The sequence below is a fragment of the Cherax quadricarinatus genome, chromosome 52 (genome assembly GCF_038502225.1).
Source record: "Cherax quadricarinatus isolate ZL_2023a chromosome 52, ASM3850222v1, whole genome shotgun sequence".
NCBI lineage: Eukaryota > Metazoa > Arthropoda > Malacostraca > Decapoda > Parastacidae > Cherax > Cherax quadricarinatus.
This window is the reverse complement of record NC_091343.1, coordinates 27,712,386-27,729,808: the sequence shown is the minus strand read 5'-3', so window position 1 is coordinate 27,729,808 and position 17,423 is coordinate 27,712,386. Positions and strand designations below refer to the sequence as shown.

Here is a 17,423-nt window from a genome sequence, read left to right as displayed (position 1 = left end):
CTCTGCAACTTCTCTTCAGAATCTCCCAAGAGCACAGTGTCATCAGCAAAGAACAGCTGTGACAACTCCCACTTTGTGTGTGATTCTTTACCTTTTAACTCTACGCCTCTTGCCAAGACCCTCGCATTTACTTCTCTTACAACCCCATCTATAAATATATTAAACAACCACGGTTACATCACACATCCTTGTCTAAGGCCTACTTTTACTGGGAAATAATTTCCCTCTTTCCTACATACTCTAACTTGAGCCTCACTATCCTCGTAAAAACTCTTCACTGCTTTAAGTAACCTACCTCCTACACCATACACTTGCAACATGTGCCACATTGCCCCCCTATCCACCCTGTCATACGCCTTTTCCAAATCCATAAATGCCACAAAGACCTCTTTAGCCTTATCTAAATACTGTTCACTTATATGTTTCACTGTAAACACCTGATCCACACACCCCCTACCTTTCCTAAAGCCTCCTTGTTCATCTGCTATCCTATTCTCAGTCTTACTATTAATTCTTTCAATAATAACTCTACCATACACTTTACCAGGTATACTCAGCAGACTTATCCCCCTATAATTTTTGCACTCTCTTTTATCCCCTTTGCCTTTATACAAAGGAACTATGCATACTCTCTGCCAATCCCTAGGTACCTTACCCTCTTCCATACATTTATTAAATAATTGCACCAACCACTCCAAAACTATATCCCCACCTGCTTTTAACATTTCTATCTTTATCCCATCAATCCCGGCTGCCTTACCCCCTTTCATTTTACCTACTGCCTCACGAACTTCCCCCACACTCACAACTGGCTCTTCCTCACTCCTACAAGATGTTATTCCTCCTTGTCCTATACACGAAATCACAGCTTTCCTATCTTCATCAACATTTAACAATTCCTCAAAATATTCCCTCCATCTTCCCAATACCTCTAACTCTCCATTTAATAACTCTCCTCTCCTATTTTTAACTGACAAATCCATTTGTTCTCTAGGCTTTCTTAACTTGTTAATCTCACTCCAAAACTTTTTCTTATTTTCAACAAAATTTGTTGATAACATCTCACCCACTCTCTCATTTGCTCTCTTTTTACATTGCTTCACCACTCTCTTAACCTCTCTCTTTTTCTCCATATACTCTTCCCTCCTTGCATCACTTCTACTTTGTAAAAACTTCTCATATGCTAACTTTTTCTCCCTCTTTACATCTTCATTCCACCAAAGGCTCCTCCTCCCTCCCGCACCCACTTTCCTGTAACCACAAACTTCTGCTGAACACTCTAACTCTACATTTTTAAACCTACCCCATACCTCTTCGACCCCATCTATCCTCCAATAGCTGTTTATATCTTTCCCTAACTGCCTCCTCTTTTAGTTTATAAACCTTCACCTCTCTCTTCCCTGATGCTTCTATTCTCCTTGTATCCCATCTACCTTTTACTCTCAGTGTAGCTACAACTAGAAAGTGATCTGATATATCTGTGGCCCCTCTATAAACATGTACATCCTGAAGTCTACTCAACAGTCTTTTATCTACCAATACATAATCTAACAAACTACTGTCTTTTTGCCCTACATCATATCTTGTATACTTATTTATCCTCTTTTTCTTAAAATATGTATTACCTATAACTAAACCCCTTTCTATACAAAGTTCAATCAAAGGGCTCCCATTATCATTTACACCTGGCACCCCAAACTTACCTACCACACCCTCTCTAAAAGTTTCTCCTACTTTAGCATTCAGGTCCCCTACCACAATTACTCTCTCACTTGGTTCAAAGGCTCCTATACATTCACTTAACATCTCCCAAAATCTCTCTCTCTCCTCTACATTCCTCTCTTCTCCAGGTGCATAAACGCTTATTATGACCCACTTTTCGCATCCAAGCTTTACTTTAATCCACATAATTCTTGAATTTACACATTCATATTCTCTTTTCTCCTTCCATAACTGATCATTTAACATTGCTGCTACCCCTTCATTTGCTCTAACTCTCTCAGATAGTCCAGATTTAATCCCATTTATTTCTCCCCACTGAAACTTCCCTACCCCCTTCAGCTTTGTTTCGCTTAGGGCCAGGACATCCAACTTCTTTTCATTCATAACATCAGCAATCATCTGTTTCTTGTCATCCGCACTACATCCACGCACATTTAAGCATCCAAGTTTTATAAAGTTTTTCTTCTTCTCTTTTGTTAGTAAATGTCTTCAGGAGAAGGGGTTACTAGCCCATTGCTCCCGGCATTTTATATATATATATATATATATATATATATATATATATATATATATATATATATATATATATATATATATATATATATATATATATATATATATTATATATATATATATATATATATATATATATATATATATATATATATATATATATATATATATATATATATATATATATATATATATATATATATTTATATAATTACTAGATAGTATCGGATGCATATTTTATCCCTTAATTTCTTGAATGTTGTAAGTGACAGTGTTTAAGGTAGGTATCTTGAATGCCACCCCAAAACATCCTTTGAAATTACTTGTGTTAGCAATAAGTGTCATTTATCTTACTGCGGATAAGATTTTAACAATAGTTATGGGTCACACAACATTAGACAAGTATCCCTAAGGCCACAAATAATATGGTGATACCGACAACATATGGAAAAAGATATATGTAAAATGCAGGACATTTATTATAGAAAACGTTTCACTACGTGTGGCTGTCTCAGTCCTAATCATTAGGACTGTAACCACTCGTGGTGAAACATTTCCTTTCATAAATGTCCTGAACTGTGCGTGTTCCATAGTAATCAAGTGTTTGTCAGCAGTCCAGCACTCTAGTGAAGTCAAGAGTTCATCAACAGACAAGTGTCTCAAAGCAGTCATGTGTTCCACTACAGTCAAGTGTCTAACAACACACACACCTTAGAAGCAGTTAAGTGTCTAACAACATAAACTCCTTAGAAGCAGTCAAGTGTCTAACAACACACACACCTTAGAAGCAGTCAAGTGTCTAACAACACACACACCTTAGAAGCAGTCAAGTGTCTAACAACACACACACCTTAGAAGCAGTTAAGTGTCTAACAACACACACACCTTAGAAGCAGTCAAGTGTCTAACAACACACACACCTTAGAAGTAGTTAAGTGTCTAACAACACACACACCTTAGAAGCCGTTAAGTGTCTAACAACACACACACCTTAGAAGCAGTCAAGTGTCTAACAACACACACACCTTAGAAGCAGTCAAGTGTCTAACAACACACACACCTTAGAAGCAGTTAAGTGTCTAACAACACACACACATTAGAAGCAGTCAAGTGTCTAACAACACACACACCTTAGAAGCAGTTAAGTGTCTAACAACACACACACCTTAGAAGCAGTCAAGTGTCTAACAACACACACACCTTAGAAGCAGTTAAGTGTCTAACAACACACACACATTAGAAGCAGTCAAGTGTCTAACAACACACACACCTTAGAAGCAGTCAAGTGTCTAACAACATACACTCCTTAGAATCAGTTAAGTGTCTAACAACACACACTCCTTAGAAGCAGTCAAGTGTCTAACAACACACACACCTTAGAAGCAGTCAAGTGTCTAACAACACACACACCTTAGAAGCAGTCAAGTGTCTAACAACACACACACCTTAGAAGCAGTCATGTGTCTAACAACACACACTCCTTAGAAGCAGTCAAGTGTCTAACAACACACACACCTTAGAAGCAGTCAAGTGTCTAACAACACACACTCCTTAGAAGCAGTCAAGTGTCTAACAACACACACACCTTAGAAGCAGTCAAGTGTCTAACAACACACACACCTTAGAAGCAGTTAAGTGTCGAACAACACACACACCTTAGAAGCAGTCAAGTGTCTAACAACATAAACTCCTTAGAAGCAGTCAAGTGTCTAACAACACACACTCCTTAGAAGCAGTCAAGTGTCTAACAACACACACACCTTAGAAGCAGTCAAGTGTCTAACAACACACACACCTTAGAAGCAGTTAAGTGTCGAACAACACACACACCTTAGAAGCAGTCAAGTGTCTAACAACATAAACTCCTTAGAAGCAGTCAAGTGTCTAACAACACACACTCCTTAGAAGCAGTCAAGTGTCTAACAACACACACACCTTAGAAGCAGTCAAGTGTCTAACAACACACACACCTTAGAAGCAGTTAAGTGTCGAACAACACACACACCTTAGAAGCAGTCAAGTGTCTAACAACACACACACCTTAGAAGCAGTCAAGTGTCTAACAACACACACTCCTTAGAAGCAGTCAAGTGTCTAACAACATAAACTCCATAGAAGCAGTCAAGTGTCTAACAACACACACACACCTTAGAAGCAGTCAAGTGTCTAGCAACACACACACCTTAGAAGCAGTTAAGTGTCTAACAACACACACACCTTAGAAGCAGTCAAGTGTCTAACAACACACACACCTTAGAAGCAGTTAAGTGTCGAACAACACACACACCTTAGAAGCAGTCAAGTGTCTAACAACATAAACTCCTTAGAAGCAGTCAAGTGTCTAACAACACACACTCCTTAGAAGCAGTCAAGTGTCTAACAACACACACACCTTAGAAGCAGTCAAGTGTCTAACAACACACACACCTTAGAAGCAGTTAAGTGTCGAACAACACACACACCTTAGAAGCAGTCAAGTGTCTAACAACACACACACCTTAGAAGCAGTCAAGTGTCTAACAACATAAACTCCATAGAAGCAGTCAAGTGTCTAACAACACACACACACCTTAGAAGCAGTCAAGTGTCTAGCAACACACACACCTTAGAAGCAGTTAAGTGTCTAACAACACACACACCTTAGATGCAGTTAAGTGTCTTACAACACACACACCTTAGAAGCAGTCAAGTGTCTAACAACACACACACCTTAGAAGCAGTCAAGTGTCTAACAACACACACACCTTAGAAGCAGTTAAGTGTCTAACAACACACACACATTAGAAGCAGTCAAGTGTCTAACAACACACACACCTTAGAAGCAGTTAAGTGTCTAACAACACACACACCTTAGAAGCAGTCAAGTGTCTAACAACACACACACCTTAGAAGCAGTTAAGTGTCTAACAACACACACACATTAGAAGCAGTCAAGTGTCTAACAACACACACACCTTAGAAGCAGTCAAGTGTCTAACAACATACACTCCTTAGAATCAGTTAAGTGTCTAACAACACACACTCCTTAGAAGCAGTCAAGTGTCTAACAACACACACACCTTAGAAGCAGTCAAGTGTCTAACAACACACACACCTTAGAAGCAGTCAAGTGTCTAACAACACACACACCTTAGAAGCAGTCATGTGTCTAACAACACACACTCCTTAGAAGCAGTCAAGTGTCTAACAACACACACACCTTAGAAGCAGTCAAGTGTCTAACAACACACACTCCTTAGAAGCAGTCAAGTGTCTAACAACATAAACTCCTTAGAAGCAGTCAAGTGTCAAACAACACACACACCTTAGAAGCAGTCAAGTGTCTAGCAACACACACACCTTAGAAGCAGTTAAGTGTCGAACAACACACACACCTTAGAAGCAGTCAAGTGTCTAACAACATAAACTCCTTAGAAGCAGTCAAGTGTCTAACAACACACACACCTTAGAAGCAGTCAAGTGTCTAACAACACACACACCTTAGAAGCAGTCAAGTGTCTAACAACACACACACCTTAGAAGCAGTCAAGTGTCTAACAACACACACTCCTTAGAAGCAGTCAAGTGTCTAACAACATAAACTCCATAGAAGCAGTCAAGTGTCTAACAACACACACACCTTAGAAGCAGTCAAGTGTCTAGCAACACACACACCTTAGAAGCAGTTAAGTGTCTAACAACACACACACCTTAGATGCAGTTAAGTGTCTAACAACACACACACCTTAGAAGCAGTCAAGTGTCTAACAACACACACACCTTAGAAGCAGTTAAGTGTCGAACAACACACACACCTTAGAAGCAGTCAAGTGTCTAACAACATAAACTCCTTAGAAGCAGTCAAGTGTCTAACAACACACACACCTTAGAAGCAGTCAAGTGTCTAACAACACACACACCTTAGAAGCAGTCAAGTGTCTAACAACACACACACCTTAGAAGCAGTCAAGTGTCTAACAACACACACTCCTTAGAAGCAGTCAAGTGTCTAACAACATAAACTCCATAGAAGCAGTCAAGTGTCTAACAACACACACACCTTAGAAGCAGTCAAGTGTCTAGCAACACACACACCTTAGAAGCAGTTAAGTGTCTAACAACACACACACCTTAGATGCAGTTAAGTGTCTAACAACACACACACCTTAGAAGCAGTCAAGTGTCTAACAACACACACACCTTAGAAGCAGTTAAGTGTCTAACAACACACACACCTTAGAAGCAGTCAAGTGTCTAACAACATAAACTCCTTAGAAGCAGTCAAGTGTCTAACAACACACACACCTTAGAAGCAGTCAAGTGTCTAACAACACACACACCTTAGAAGCAGTCAAGTGTCTAGCAACACACACACCTTAGAAGCAGTTAAGTGTCTAACAACACACACACCTTAGAAGCAGTCAAGTGTCTAACAACATAAACTCCTTAGAAGCAGTTAAGTGTCTAACAACACACACACCTTAGAAGCAGTCAAGTGTCTAGCAACACACACACCTTAGAAGCAGTTAAGTGTCTAACAACACACACCTTAGAAGCAGTCAAGTGTCTAGCAACATAAAACACCTTAGAAGCACTCAAGTGTCCCACCGCACTCCATTAACTATGGGAAGTTAAGGTTCCCTAAGCAGTGAAGTGTTCCACATCATTCACAAGTTTAATAGTCAAAATATCCGGGTCTGCTGCACTGGATTGTTCGAAGTGTCCAGTTGTAACACCCAAGTGTCTCATACTAATAGATTATTTCGCAGATGTCGAATCCCCCATAACAACATAAGCATCAGATGAGCGTCTAAAACAGCCGAATGTCTTACAACAGTCAAATTCTCAAAGAATTAGGTGTCCCACAGCAGCAAAACTGTGATACCTAGATACACGTTATATAAAAAGAAGTTATAAAGCAGACAAAGTAGCGGGAAATGGTAAAATATTTGCTTTACTTTTACCTTCAATGAAAATATCTGCAGGAGAAGGAAAGGTGTGGGCAGAGTGAGAGGCGCGCGGCTCATGATAACGACGGGATCCTGCCCCAGGCTTATGCTGAAGTCCATTACTTGGCTCCTTTTTTCATTAGGCATGAAGTCCATTGCACCGATATCAGCTTCCTGTGGATCCAGAATCTCAATATATTTTTTTGTTAACTGGGAGAAATTAATAAACACCAGAGAATGAGAAGCAATCAGATTCGATATAAGAAAGTAGAGGATGAATTAAGTCATTCTCGCCGGCATCAAGACGCCTCCCTCGAGGGGATAACTTTCTTTGTCTACACTCTGTTTTCCCTCATTAGTACTATGACTTACCTAGTGTTTCTTCGAACCATCTGTAGACACATCCACTTCTTAATATATGAACAAAATATACTTCTTCCTTCCATTCTGATATCCAGTCTTTCATTAACTAACTTTTTTATTACTCTCATCACCTTGCTCTTCCTTATACTCACTTTTAACTTTCTTTTACATTCCCTCTCTAATTCGTCCACTAACCGTCGCAACTTTAGAATCTCCCATAAGCATAAAAAGTGACTTTAACAACGTTCATCTTCTTTTAGATTCTTTATGTTTTAATCCCTCGCCTCTACCCAACACCATAAAATAATTGAACAATATGACAAAATTTTGGTGTAAATCTCATAATTGCACGATGTTCCTGAAGAAAATTATTGTCACTGCAACATTTATTTTGATGACATCATTTTTAATATATCCCGCCGCTTGTAGTGAATTTTCGGCAAAATTTTCAGTTTTTTCACATATAATGTATTAAAATCACTATTTGGCATCATTACAAAGTGAGAGCATTATTATTATAATCACAGGGGAGCGCTAAACCTGTGGGGATTATACAGCGCCTGTAGGGGGAGATGGAAGGCATTTAGACTCAATTTAAGGAACTGGAGCACAGATCCAATTTCCTAGACCATCAGCCCCTCACCAGCATCAAAGAACCTTCCTTCAGGTGACAAAGTGAGAGGAGGTTATCCCTCACAAGACAGTGTAAGACTCTCAGTAGTATTGTTGAGGCCATGATACACGGTGTGTCATTCTGGGTCACTGTAAAGTCCTAAATTTTCGCTATTATCGAAAATTTTATTGTTTTAAGTGTCATATTTTTCAGAGGTAAATAAAAAACACTACATATCATAAAAACCTATATAGAAACAGCCGCAACCTTTCAGTATAACCGGCCTTGATATATTTAATGATCCCTTGTATTATACTGATAACTATGACTGTTTTATGAAAGCAAACCTTCACTATATTCATGTCAATGATAGATCAAGTTTACCCAGAATGTCAGAGATCAGGATTCTAACAAACAAGACAAAGACGACAGTTATATCCATCTCTGAATCCCGGTTAGATGACAGTGTGACTGACGATGTAGTTAAAATGGAAGGTTACAATATAAAGAGCTTAGATATGAATAGACGAGGTTGGGGTGTATGTGTTTATATGTAAGAAATGGCAGCCTACAACCCAAGACAAAAATGTATGATAATAAGCTGGAGATTCCATAGCTTGAGGTACCACTGCGCAAGACAAAACCAATCACAGTAGGAACGAGTCACCGCACTTCCACCCATAATCAGTTCTTGGAAACTTTTCGAGTGTCTTGCGGACAATTATGAGATAATAATACTGGTAGACTTCAATGTTTGTTATCAACAGCAAAATAACGGCCTATATAACAGGTATAAGTAAATTTTAGGATTAAATAGTTGGACTTAATGCACCAACCCGGATCACACAGTTCTCAGCCACACATCTGCTTCCACAAACTTTTCCGTACTCGACTGAAGAAGCCTACCGTATAGGTGAAACGTGTCTTACCTAACAACAGATACCTGGTTGAAATCTGATAGCTCTAGGACTCCGTAGGTAGATAGATCTCAAAATAATGTACCTAGGAATTCTAGTACACCTACTTTGGCCACCGTAGAGAGGAATAGATCAATTACTCAGCATTGAAGGGTTAGCCCTTCATGGGGCATATTAGAGGAAAATGATAATTTCGAACTGAACTCCCTAGAGTGGATAGAGTATCTCAATGTAAGGTGAATGAGCCCATATAAATAGAATTCTGATGGTTATTTTTCGAGTAATTGCAAGTCTGCGAAGCCATAATGTACTAAGGCCTGCCCAATTAAAGGAGTATAATTTTGAATTGTGAAAAATTGCATATGTTAATAAAACACCAAATAACTATTTTTTTAATATATTATACAAACAGACAATATCAAAAACATAAATGGAACTTGTATCCAAACATTTTAAAATATTAGAAAAATATAAAAATGAACCAAATAGCAATATGGACATATTGCAAAGTAATAAAACTTTCGAGTCCCATATTCCTGAGTTTCCTGAGAAAAAACATTCTATGTTACTAATTGCTAGAATTAAAGCCTATGAAGCAATTATTTTCCTTCTTTTTACATAGATTTACTTTGTATACAGAACAGGGATAGCCAGATTAGGTACCTGGATAGGGCATTCTGCTTGAAGGATAGGAGTAGGAGGCAGAGAGTGTGTTTTCCTGGGGCTGGGATGAAGGATATTGTTAGCCGTCTGGATGACATCATGAGAGGTAATGGGAGCAATCCTATTATCTGTCTCAGTGCTGGAGGCAACGATGTTGGCAGACGTAGGAGTGAGGACCTGATTAGCAGGTATAGGTCAGCAATAGAGATAATTAGGAGGAAGGGTGGGAAACCTGTCATATGTGGCATTTTGCCAAGGAGAGGAGTTGGAAATGAATGGTTGTCCAGAGCAATTGGTGTCAATTGCTGGCTGGACAAATACTGTAAGGAAAATGCAGTAACATTCATTGACAACTGGGACCTCTTCTATGGCAGAAATGACATGTATGCCAGGGATGGGGTTCACTTATCTAGGTGTGGTGTGGGAGCACTGGCCAACGAAGTGGAGGGAGCTGTTAGGTCTTTAAACAAGGAATAGTTAGTGGTATGGGTTTTGGCGGGAAAACTGTGAAGTCGCAGGGTAGTAACATGAGTACTAGGAGAACTAGTAATAGGCAAAATGAGGTGGATATTGGAAAGCCAGTGGCACTAATTGACAAGGACAGTAATAGGTTTAGTGGAATAACAGAAAGGAGCAGGAAGGGTAAAGAGAGAGGAGGGTCATTAAAAATTTATTACACAAATAGTCGCAGTGCTAGGAATAAGATGGACGAGTTGAGACTAGTTGCTAGTGCAGGTAACATAGATGTATTTGCCATTACTGAGACGTGGTTTAATTCAAAAAGTCGGGACATGCCTGCAGAATGTCACATTCAGGGTTTTAAATTGTTCCAAGTAGATAGAAGTATTGGGAAGGGGGGTGGGGTGGCATTGTATGTCCGAGATCGCTTGAACTGTTGCATAAAAACGGGTATTAAGTCTGAAGTAACACATACAGAGTCTGTTTGGATAGAATTTTCAGAGGGGCATGAAAAATTAATTTTAGGTGTGATATACCGTCCACCAAATTTAGATAGGGACCAAGGGAGACTACTATGGGAGGAAATTGTTAGGGCCACAAGGCACGATAATGTAGTAATTCTAGGAGACTTTAACTTTAGTCATATTGATTGGAATTTCTTGACTGGGAATTTAGAATCATACGATTTCTTAGAAGTAGTTCAGGATTGTTTTTTGAAGCAGTTTGTGACAGAATCTACAAGGGGTAATAACCTGCTTGACTTAGTTCTGGCAAACAATGAATCCCTTGTTAATAATTTACAAGTTTCAGAGGAACTGGTTGCTAGCGACCACAAATCAATTACATTTAGAATTGAATGGAAGTATGATAGTAGGGATAACTCAGTAACAGTCCCAGATTTTCGCTTAGCAGATTACGATGGGCTTAGAGAACACTTATCATCTGTTGACTGGGGTAACGAAGAGAGCTATCAATATGACAGTTTTCTGAACACAATACATGCTGCTCAAAGAACGTTTATCCCTTATAAGGAAATTAGATCAAATAGAAATGACCCAAAATGGATGAATAATAGGCTGAAATATCTACTAGGGCATAAGAAAGGAATTTATAGGCGTATCAAAAGAGGCGAGGGTCATCTTACAAATCAGTATACTGACATTAAGAGGGACATTAAAAAGGGGATAAGAAAAGCTAAAAGGGACTATGAAATTAAAGTTGCTAGGGATTCTAAAACTAATCCAAAAAGTTTTTTCCAGGTATATAGAACAAAAGTCAGAGATAAGATAGGTCCCCTTAAAAATAACTCTGGGAATCTTACTGACAAAGAGAATGAAATGTGCTCGATTTTAAATAATTATTTTCTCTCGGTTTTTACACAGGAAGACACTAATAATATTCCAGTAATTAATTTTTATAGTGGATCAGAAGAAGATAAATTATGTAACATCACAGTCACTAGTGAAATGGTTGTGAAGCAGATAGACCGACTGAAGCAAAATAAGTCACCGGGTCCTGATGAGGTTTTTTCAAGGGTTCTTAAGGAATGCAAAATGGAACTCTGTGAACCATTAACTAATATTTTTAATTTATCTCTTCAAACAGGTGTAGTGTCTGATATGTGGAAGATGGCTAATGTAATTCCTATTTTTAAAACAGGGGACAAGTCGTTACCGTCAAATTACCGCCCAATAAGCCTGACCTCAATTGTAGGCAAGTTGCTAGAGTCAATTATAGCTGAGATTATAAGAAGCCATCTCGATAAGCATAGCTTGATTAATGATACTCAGCATGGATTCACAAGAGGCCGGTCTTGTCTAACTAATTTATTAACTTTCTTCAGTAAAGCTTTTGAGGCTGTTGACCACGATAAAGAATTTGATATTGTTTACTTAGATTTTAGTAAGGCATTTGATAGAGTTCCGCACCAAAGACTGTTGAAGAAAGTAGCATCTGATGGCATTGGGGGAAGGGTGCTCTCGTGGATCGAGTCATGGCTCACAGACAGGAAGCAGAGAGTGTCCATAAATGGGGTTAAATCCGAGTGGGGATCAGTAACAAGTGGCGTTCCACAGGGATCAGACTTGGGCCTGTTGTTGTTTATAATATATATCAATGATCTTGATGAAGGAATTACTAGTGATATGAGCAAATTCGCCGATGACACGAAGATAGGTAGGATAATTGATTCAAACGTAGATGTTAGGGAACTTCAGGAGGATTTAGACAAACTCTACTCTTGGTCAGAAAAGTGGCAGATGCAGTTCAATGAAGATAAATGCAAGGTTCTGAAGCTCGGGAGTGTCCATAACCCTAGCACTTATAAGTTAAATAATGTAGAACTTAGCCATACAGATTGCGAAATGGACTTGGGGGTTATGGTAAGCAGCAACCTTAAACCAAGACAGCAATGCCTAAGCGTACGTAATAAGGCAAATAGATTACTGGGATTTATATCAAGAAGTGTAAGCAACAGAAGTCCAGAGGTCATACTGCAGCTTTATACATCATTAGTAAGGCCTCACCTAGATTATGCAGTTCAATTCTGGTCTCCATATTACAGAATGGACATAAATTCGTTAGAAAACATTCAGCGTAGGATGACTAAATTAATACATAGCATTAGAAATCTTCCTTATGAAGAAAGATTGAAGACTCTTAAGTTACATTCACTTGTTAGACGAAGAATGAGGGGAGACCTGATCGAAGTGTATAAGTGGAAGATAGGTATTAATAAAGGGGATATTAACAAGGTCTTGAGGATATCTCTCCAAGAGAGAACCCGCAGTAATGGATTTAAATTAGATAAGTTTAGATTTAGAAAGGACATAGGAAAGTATTGGTTTGGAAATAGGGTAGTTGATGAGTGGAACAGTCTACCTAGTTGGGTTATTGAGGCTGGGACTTTGGGTAGTTTCAAATTTAGGTTGGATAAGTACATGAGTGGGAGGGGTTGGATTTGAGAGGGACTTGCACATCGGAGCTTGTTTCTTGGGTGGCATTGAAAATTGGGTTGGGCAAATGTTTTGTTAGTGGGATGAATTGTAAAGGACCTGCCTAGTATGGGCCAACAGGCCTGCTGCAGTGTTCCTCCTTTCTTATGTTCTTATGTTCTTATGTTCTGGCACAACACTGGTATTGTCCGGTATTGTCCCCCGTCAGGTGTTTCTTTGTTGTGGGAGTTGACTGTGAGGTGTGGTCTAAGCCCTTTAATTGCCTTCCTTTGATGTATTACTTTCATAGTTCCTTGACAATGTGAGTAGTCACGAAAGCGCTTGGAATTTCACTACTCTTTCACTGTGGTTGTTTTGCATATTTTAAAATCACCTGTTTACTGTGATCTTATTGCGTGTATATATATATATATATATATATATATATATATATATATATATATATATATATATATATATATATATATATATATATATATATATATATATATATATATATATATATATATATATATATATATATATATATATATATATATATATATATCCCAAACTGAGAAATGGTATGGTGATACCGACAACATGTAAAAAAAGACACTTATGTAGAGTTCAGGACATTTATTATAGGAAACGTTTCCTATAATAAATGTTCTGAACTCTACATAAGTGTCTTTTCAGATTCCAAACCTATTATAGACCAACCTAAATTTACTTTGTGTCATTAAATATCAAAGAAATATGATACTTTTGTTGTTAAGTCCAATTATCTTGTAGTTATCGCATTAATGAATTTACTCACAGCATTTTTTGCAAAACTATGATAGCCTAAATCAGCAAGTTTAGCGAGAAACACCAGTATTTACTAGATACGACTGTTATATGTGCATTAACGCATTTAATTAATTCATAGGTGGATATAGGTAAGACAGGTATCTGAAGAATGGTAAATACATACCGAGGTTATCTGCTGAGAAGAACTATTTACTTCAATCTGAATTAAGGTCTTTTATCGTGTATTGTTATGGGTATGAGACAAGGAAACAAATTCAAAAGGCTCTCTCCTCATCCTCTACTCTCTCTGGCAGCTACAGACTTGTCAGGAAAGGAAAAAAAAATATACTAGACTTTATTGAAAAGAGCTTGGAATTTAAATGAGAGAACTTTATTGAAGACATAGAGTACAACTTTCTCTACTGAATCCGTAACTTCTTTCTTCCTACTTGTGTTATTAAACTGTGGTTCATAAAACTTCAAGTAAGAGAAGTTCTGCTTTGAGTTACTATCAACTCTTCAAAGGTAACGACAACCCTCTATCTTTACCGTTACTACTTTCACTCTTACTACTCTCTTGTGTCACTGTCACTTCTCTTTCCTGATACATGAACTCTGTAAACGTCAATAATCTGTTAACTTCATATTGTCCCATCTCTTGTAAGTGTAAGACAGTCCATGTCGGTTTTAGAGTGACTTAGCGTAGCAGCGAGGGTCCAAGGCAATATCTTGCTCGTAACCACCTCCTCCAGACCATGTACATTGTTGTAATTTATTACGTCCTGATAGGAATCATTACATACTATTACATGTACATATTATAAAAACATTAAACTGCCTGCAACATACTTACACGCCTAGCCAAGACTCCAACGACGCCGTTCCAGGAGCCGTTGGGGTTCATGGCTCCAGCCCCGTTGGTAACGACGAGACTCGCTGTCATGTTCAGACGCTTGATGCCAATATTAAGCACATCTGCTATTAACCCTTTGGCGTTTTCAATCCGTTTCTTGTCTCCCGTTTCGAATATTCCAACCTTCTGGAAGTAAACAATACAATGCATATAATGTGAACCCATCCGTGATTCAGAGGGCAAGTAGATGATTGAAGCAGATAAACAGATGCCTCTGTGTGTTGTCTACTTCTCACAAAATATCCTGTTATAGAATATTAAACATTTTATGGAGTGGACCGGGTCAAGTCAGTAATACAAGCATTTCCCAACGGAAGGATTTATAAGAGTCACTGCAATGATAAGCGACACTGCAATGGTAAAAGACACTGTGTAAGTGGCACAAAAAACCCGCACATAGAATAGAGGAGCTTACGATGACGTATCGGTCCGACTTGGCTCATTTACAAAGTCACGCTAACAAAACACAGAACAGAACAGAACAGAGGACTCACAGGTAAGGACCCACGAGGGGCGAGGGGTAAGTGGGGACAGGGCGAAGAATAGACGGTGAGAGGAATGTCTTGAGTCTAAGAGAGAAGAGTTAGGACTAGGCCCAACTGCTAAGCCTGGAGAAACACTGACGAAGACGATGTAGAAGGCAACAGGAACTCTGCAGGTGCTGACTGCATCTTGCTGGATGGAAATAACTGCGACTTGATGGTGATAGGTGGCTGCAGGCGACAAGGGAGGAGCTCATCGTTGATTGGTCAGTTCATGGAGGTTTGGTGGTTACTTGGAGTTGTGACGTTGTTTCACGATGACATTTAGCTTGTTAATTTCAATTCCATTTTCAAGACGTTTAAAACGTTGCATTGGTATGATATTAAGACGTGTTAGCAGATGATGGTCAGGATCTTGAGAAGATTCTTCAATGTGCTTTAGAAGTTTAGAAAGTTCAACTATAGCAACTTGGCAAGTAGAATCGGTGGTAAACTTGACTGTCTTTTTGATGAGGTTACTGTACAGGTCTGGTAACAACATTTTTTGAGGATAATTTGCTGTGGTGTAGAAGGTATACTTAGCTCAGTGGTGACGTGTACTTAGCTCAGTGGTGACGTGTACTTAGCTCAGTGGTGACGTGTACTTAGCTCAGTGGTGACGTGTACTTAGTTCAGTGGTGACGTGTACTTAGCTCAGTGGTGACGTGTACTTAGCTCTGTGAAGACCTGTTTGTGTGCTCTCTGTGAATCTGTACCAGGATGCCCTCGCTTGAGCAACTTTACCAGCAGCTGAGAGAAGAGCTCAGAGTTGCTAAGATGGAGATACGGCGATTAACGGAGGAGAACAAGAGGATTCGTAGTAATCCTTCTGTTGTGAGTCCCCAGGTTAAGAGGGGAGCTTGGTCAGTGGCCGGGCAACATGGAACCAAGCTGAAGATCAAGAAAACGGTTGGAGAGGCAGAAACAACGAGAAACCAGAAGACTACCGTGGAAACTTCCAACTCATTCTCGGTGCTACCTGACGAATGTGAGTGTTCTACTGGGAATGCCACAACGAGCACCAAAGAAGCATTGGCAGACGTGAGTAAGACATCCCTAGAAACCCCAACGAAGACCATCGAGAACGTCTTGACGAATTCTACATGTGGTGTAATGCTACCTGGTGAATGTGAGTCGACTACTCGGAGCATCACGACGGACGACGCCAAGGAAGGTAAAAACATTGTTGTTGTTGGGGATAGCCAGATTAGGTACATGGATAGGGCATTCTGCTTGAAGGATAGGAGTAGGAGGCAGAGAGTGTGTTTTCCTGGGGCTGGGATGAAGGATATTGTTAGCCGTCTGGATGACATCATGAGAGGTAATGGGAGCAATCCTATTATCTGTCTCAGTGCTGGAGGCAACGATGTTGGCAGACGTAGGAGTGAGGACCTGATTAGCAGGTATAGGTCAGCAATAGAAATAATTAGGAGGAAGGGTGGGAAACCTGTCATATGTGGCATTTTGCCAAGGAGAGGAGTTGGAAATGAATGGTTGTCCAGAGCAATTGGTGTCAATTGCTGGCTGGACAAATACTGTAAGGAAAATGCGGTAACATTCATTGACAACTGGGACCTCTTCTATGGCAGAAATGACATGTATGCCAGGGATGGGGTTCACTTATCTAGGTGTGGGGTGGGAGCACTGGCCAACGCAGTGGAGGGAGCTGTTAGGTCTTTAAACTAGGAATAGTTAGTGGTATGGGTTTTGGCGGGAAAACTGTGAAGTTGCAGGGTAGTAACTTGAGTACTAGGAGAACTAGTAATAGGCAAAATGAGGTGGATATTGGAAAGCCAGTGGCACTAATTGACAAGGACAGTAATAGGTTTAGTGGAATAACAGAAAGGAGCAGGAAGGGTAAAGAGAGTGGAGGGTCATTAAAAATTTATTACACAAATAGTCGCAGTGCTAGGAATAAGATGGACGAGTTGAGACTAGTTGCTAGTGCAGGTAACATAGATGTATTTGCCATTACTGAGACGTGGTTTAATTCAAAAAGTCGGGACATGCCTGCAGAATGTCACATTCAGGGTTTTAAATTGTTCCAAGTAGATAGAAGTATCTGGAAGGGGGGTGGGGTGGCAGT

At 39.3% G+C, this 17,423-nt stretch overlaps 1 protein-coding gene across 1 annotated transcript in view; it reads right to left on the bottom strand.

The window, feature by feature from the left end:
* LOC138854203 (probable glutamate receptor) overlaps positions 1 to 17,423 on the bottom strand; it is a 278,593-nt gene that overhangs the window by 139,179 nt on the left and 121,991 nt on the right. The window contains exons 6-7 of the mRNA XM_070096001.1: positions 14,757 to 14,942; positions 7,179 to 7,337 (exon numbers count right to left, since the gene is read on the bottom strand). Coding sequence (XP_069952102.1) covers positions 7,179 to 7,337; positions 14,757 to 14,942 — 345 coding nt within the window. The remainder of the gene's footprint in view (positions 1 to 7,178; positions 7,338 to 14,756; positions 14,943 to 17,423) is intronic.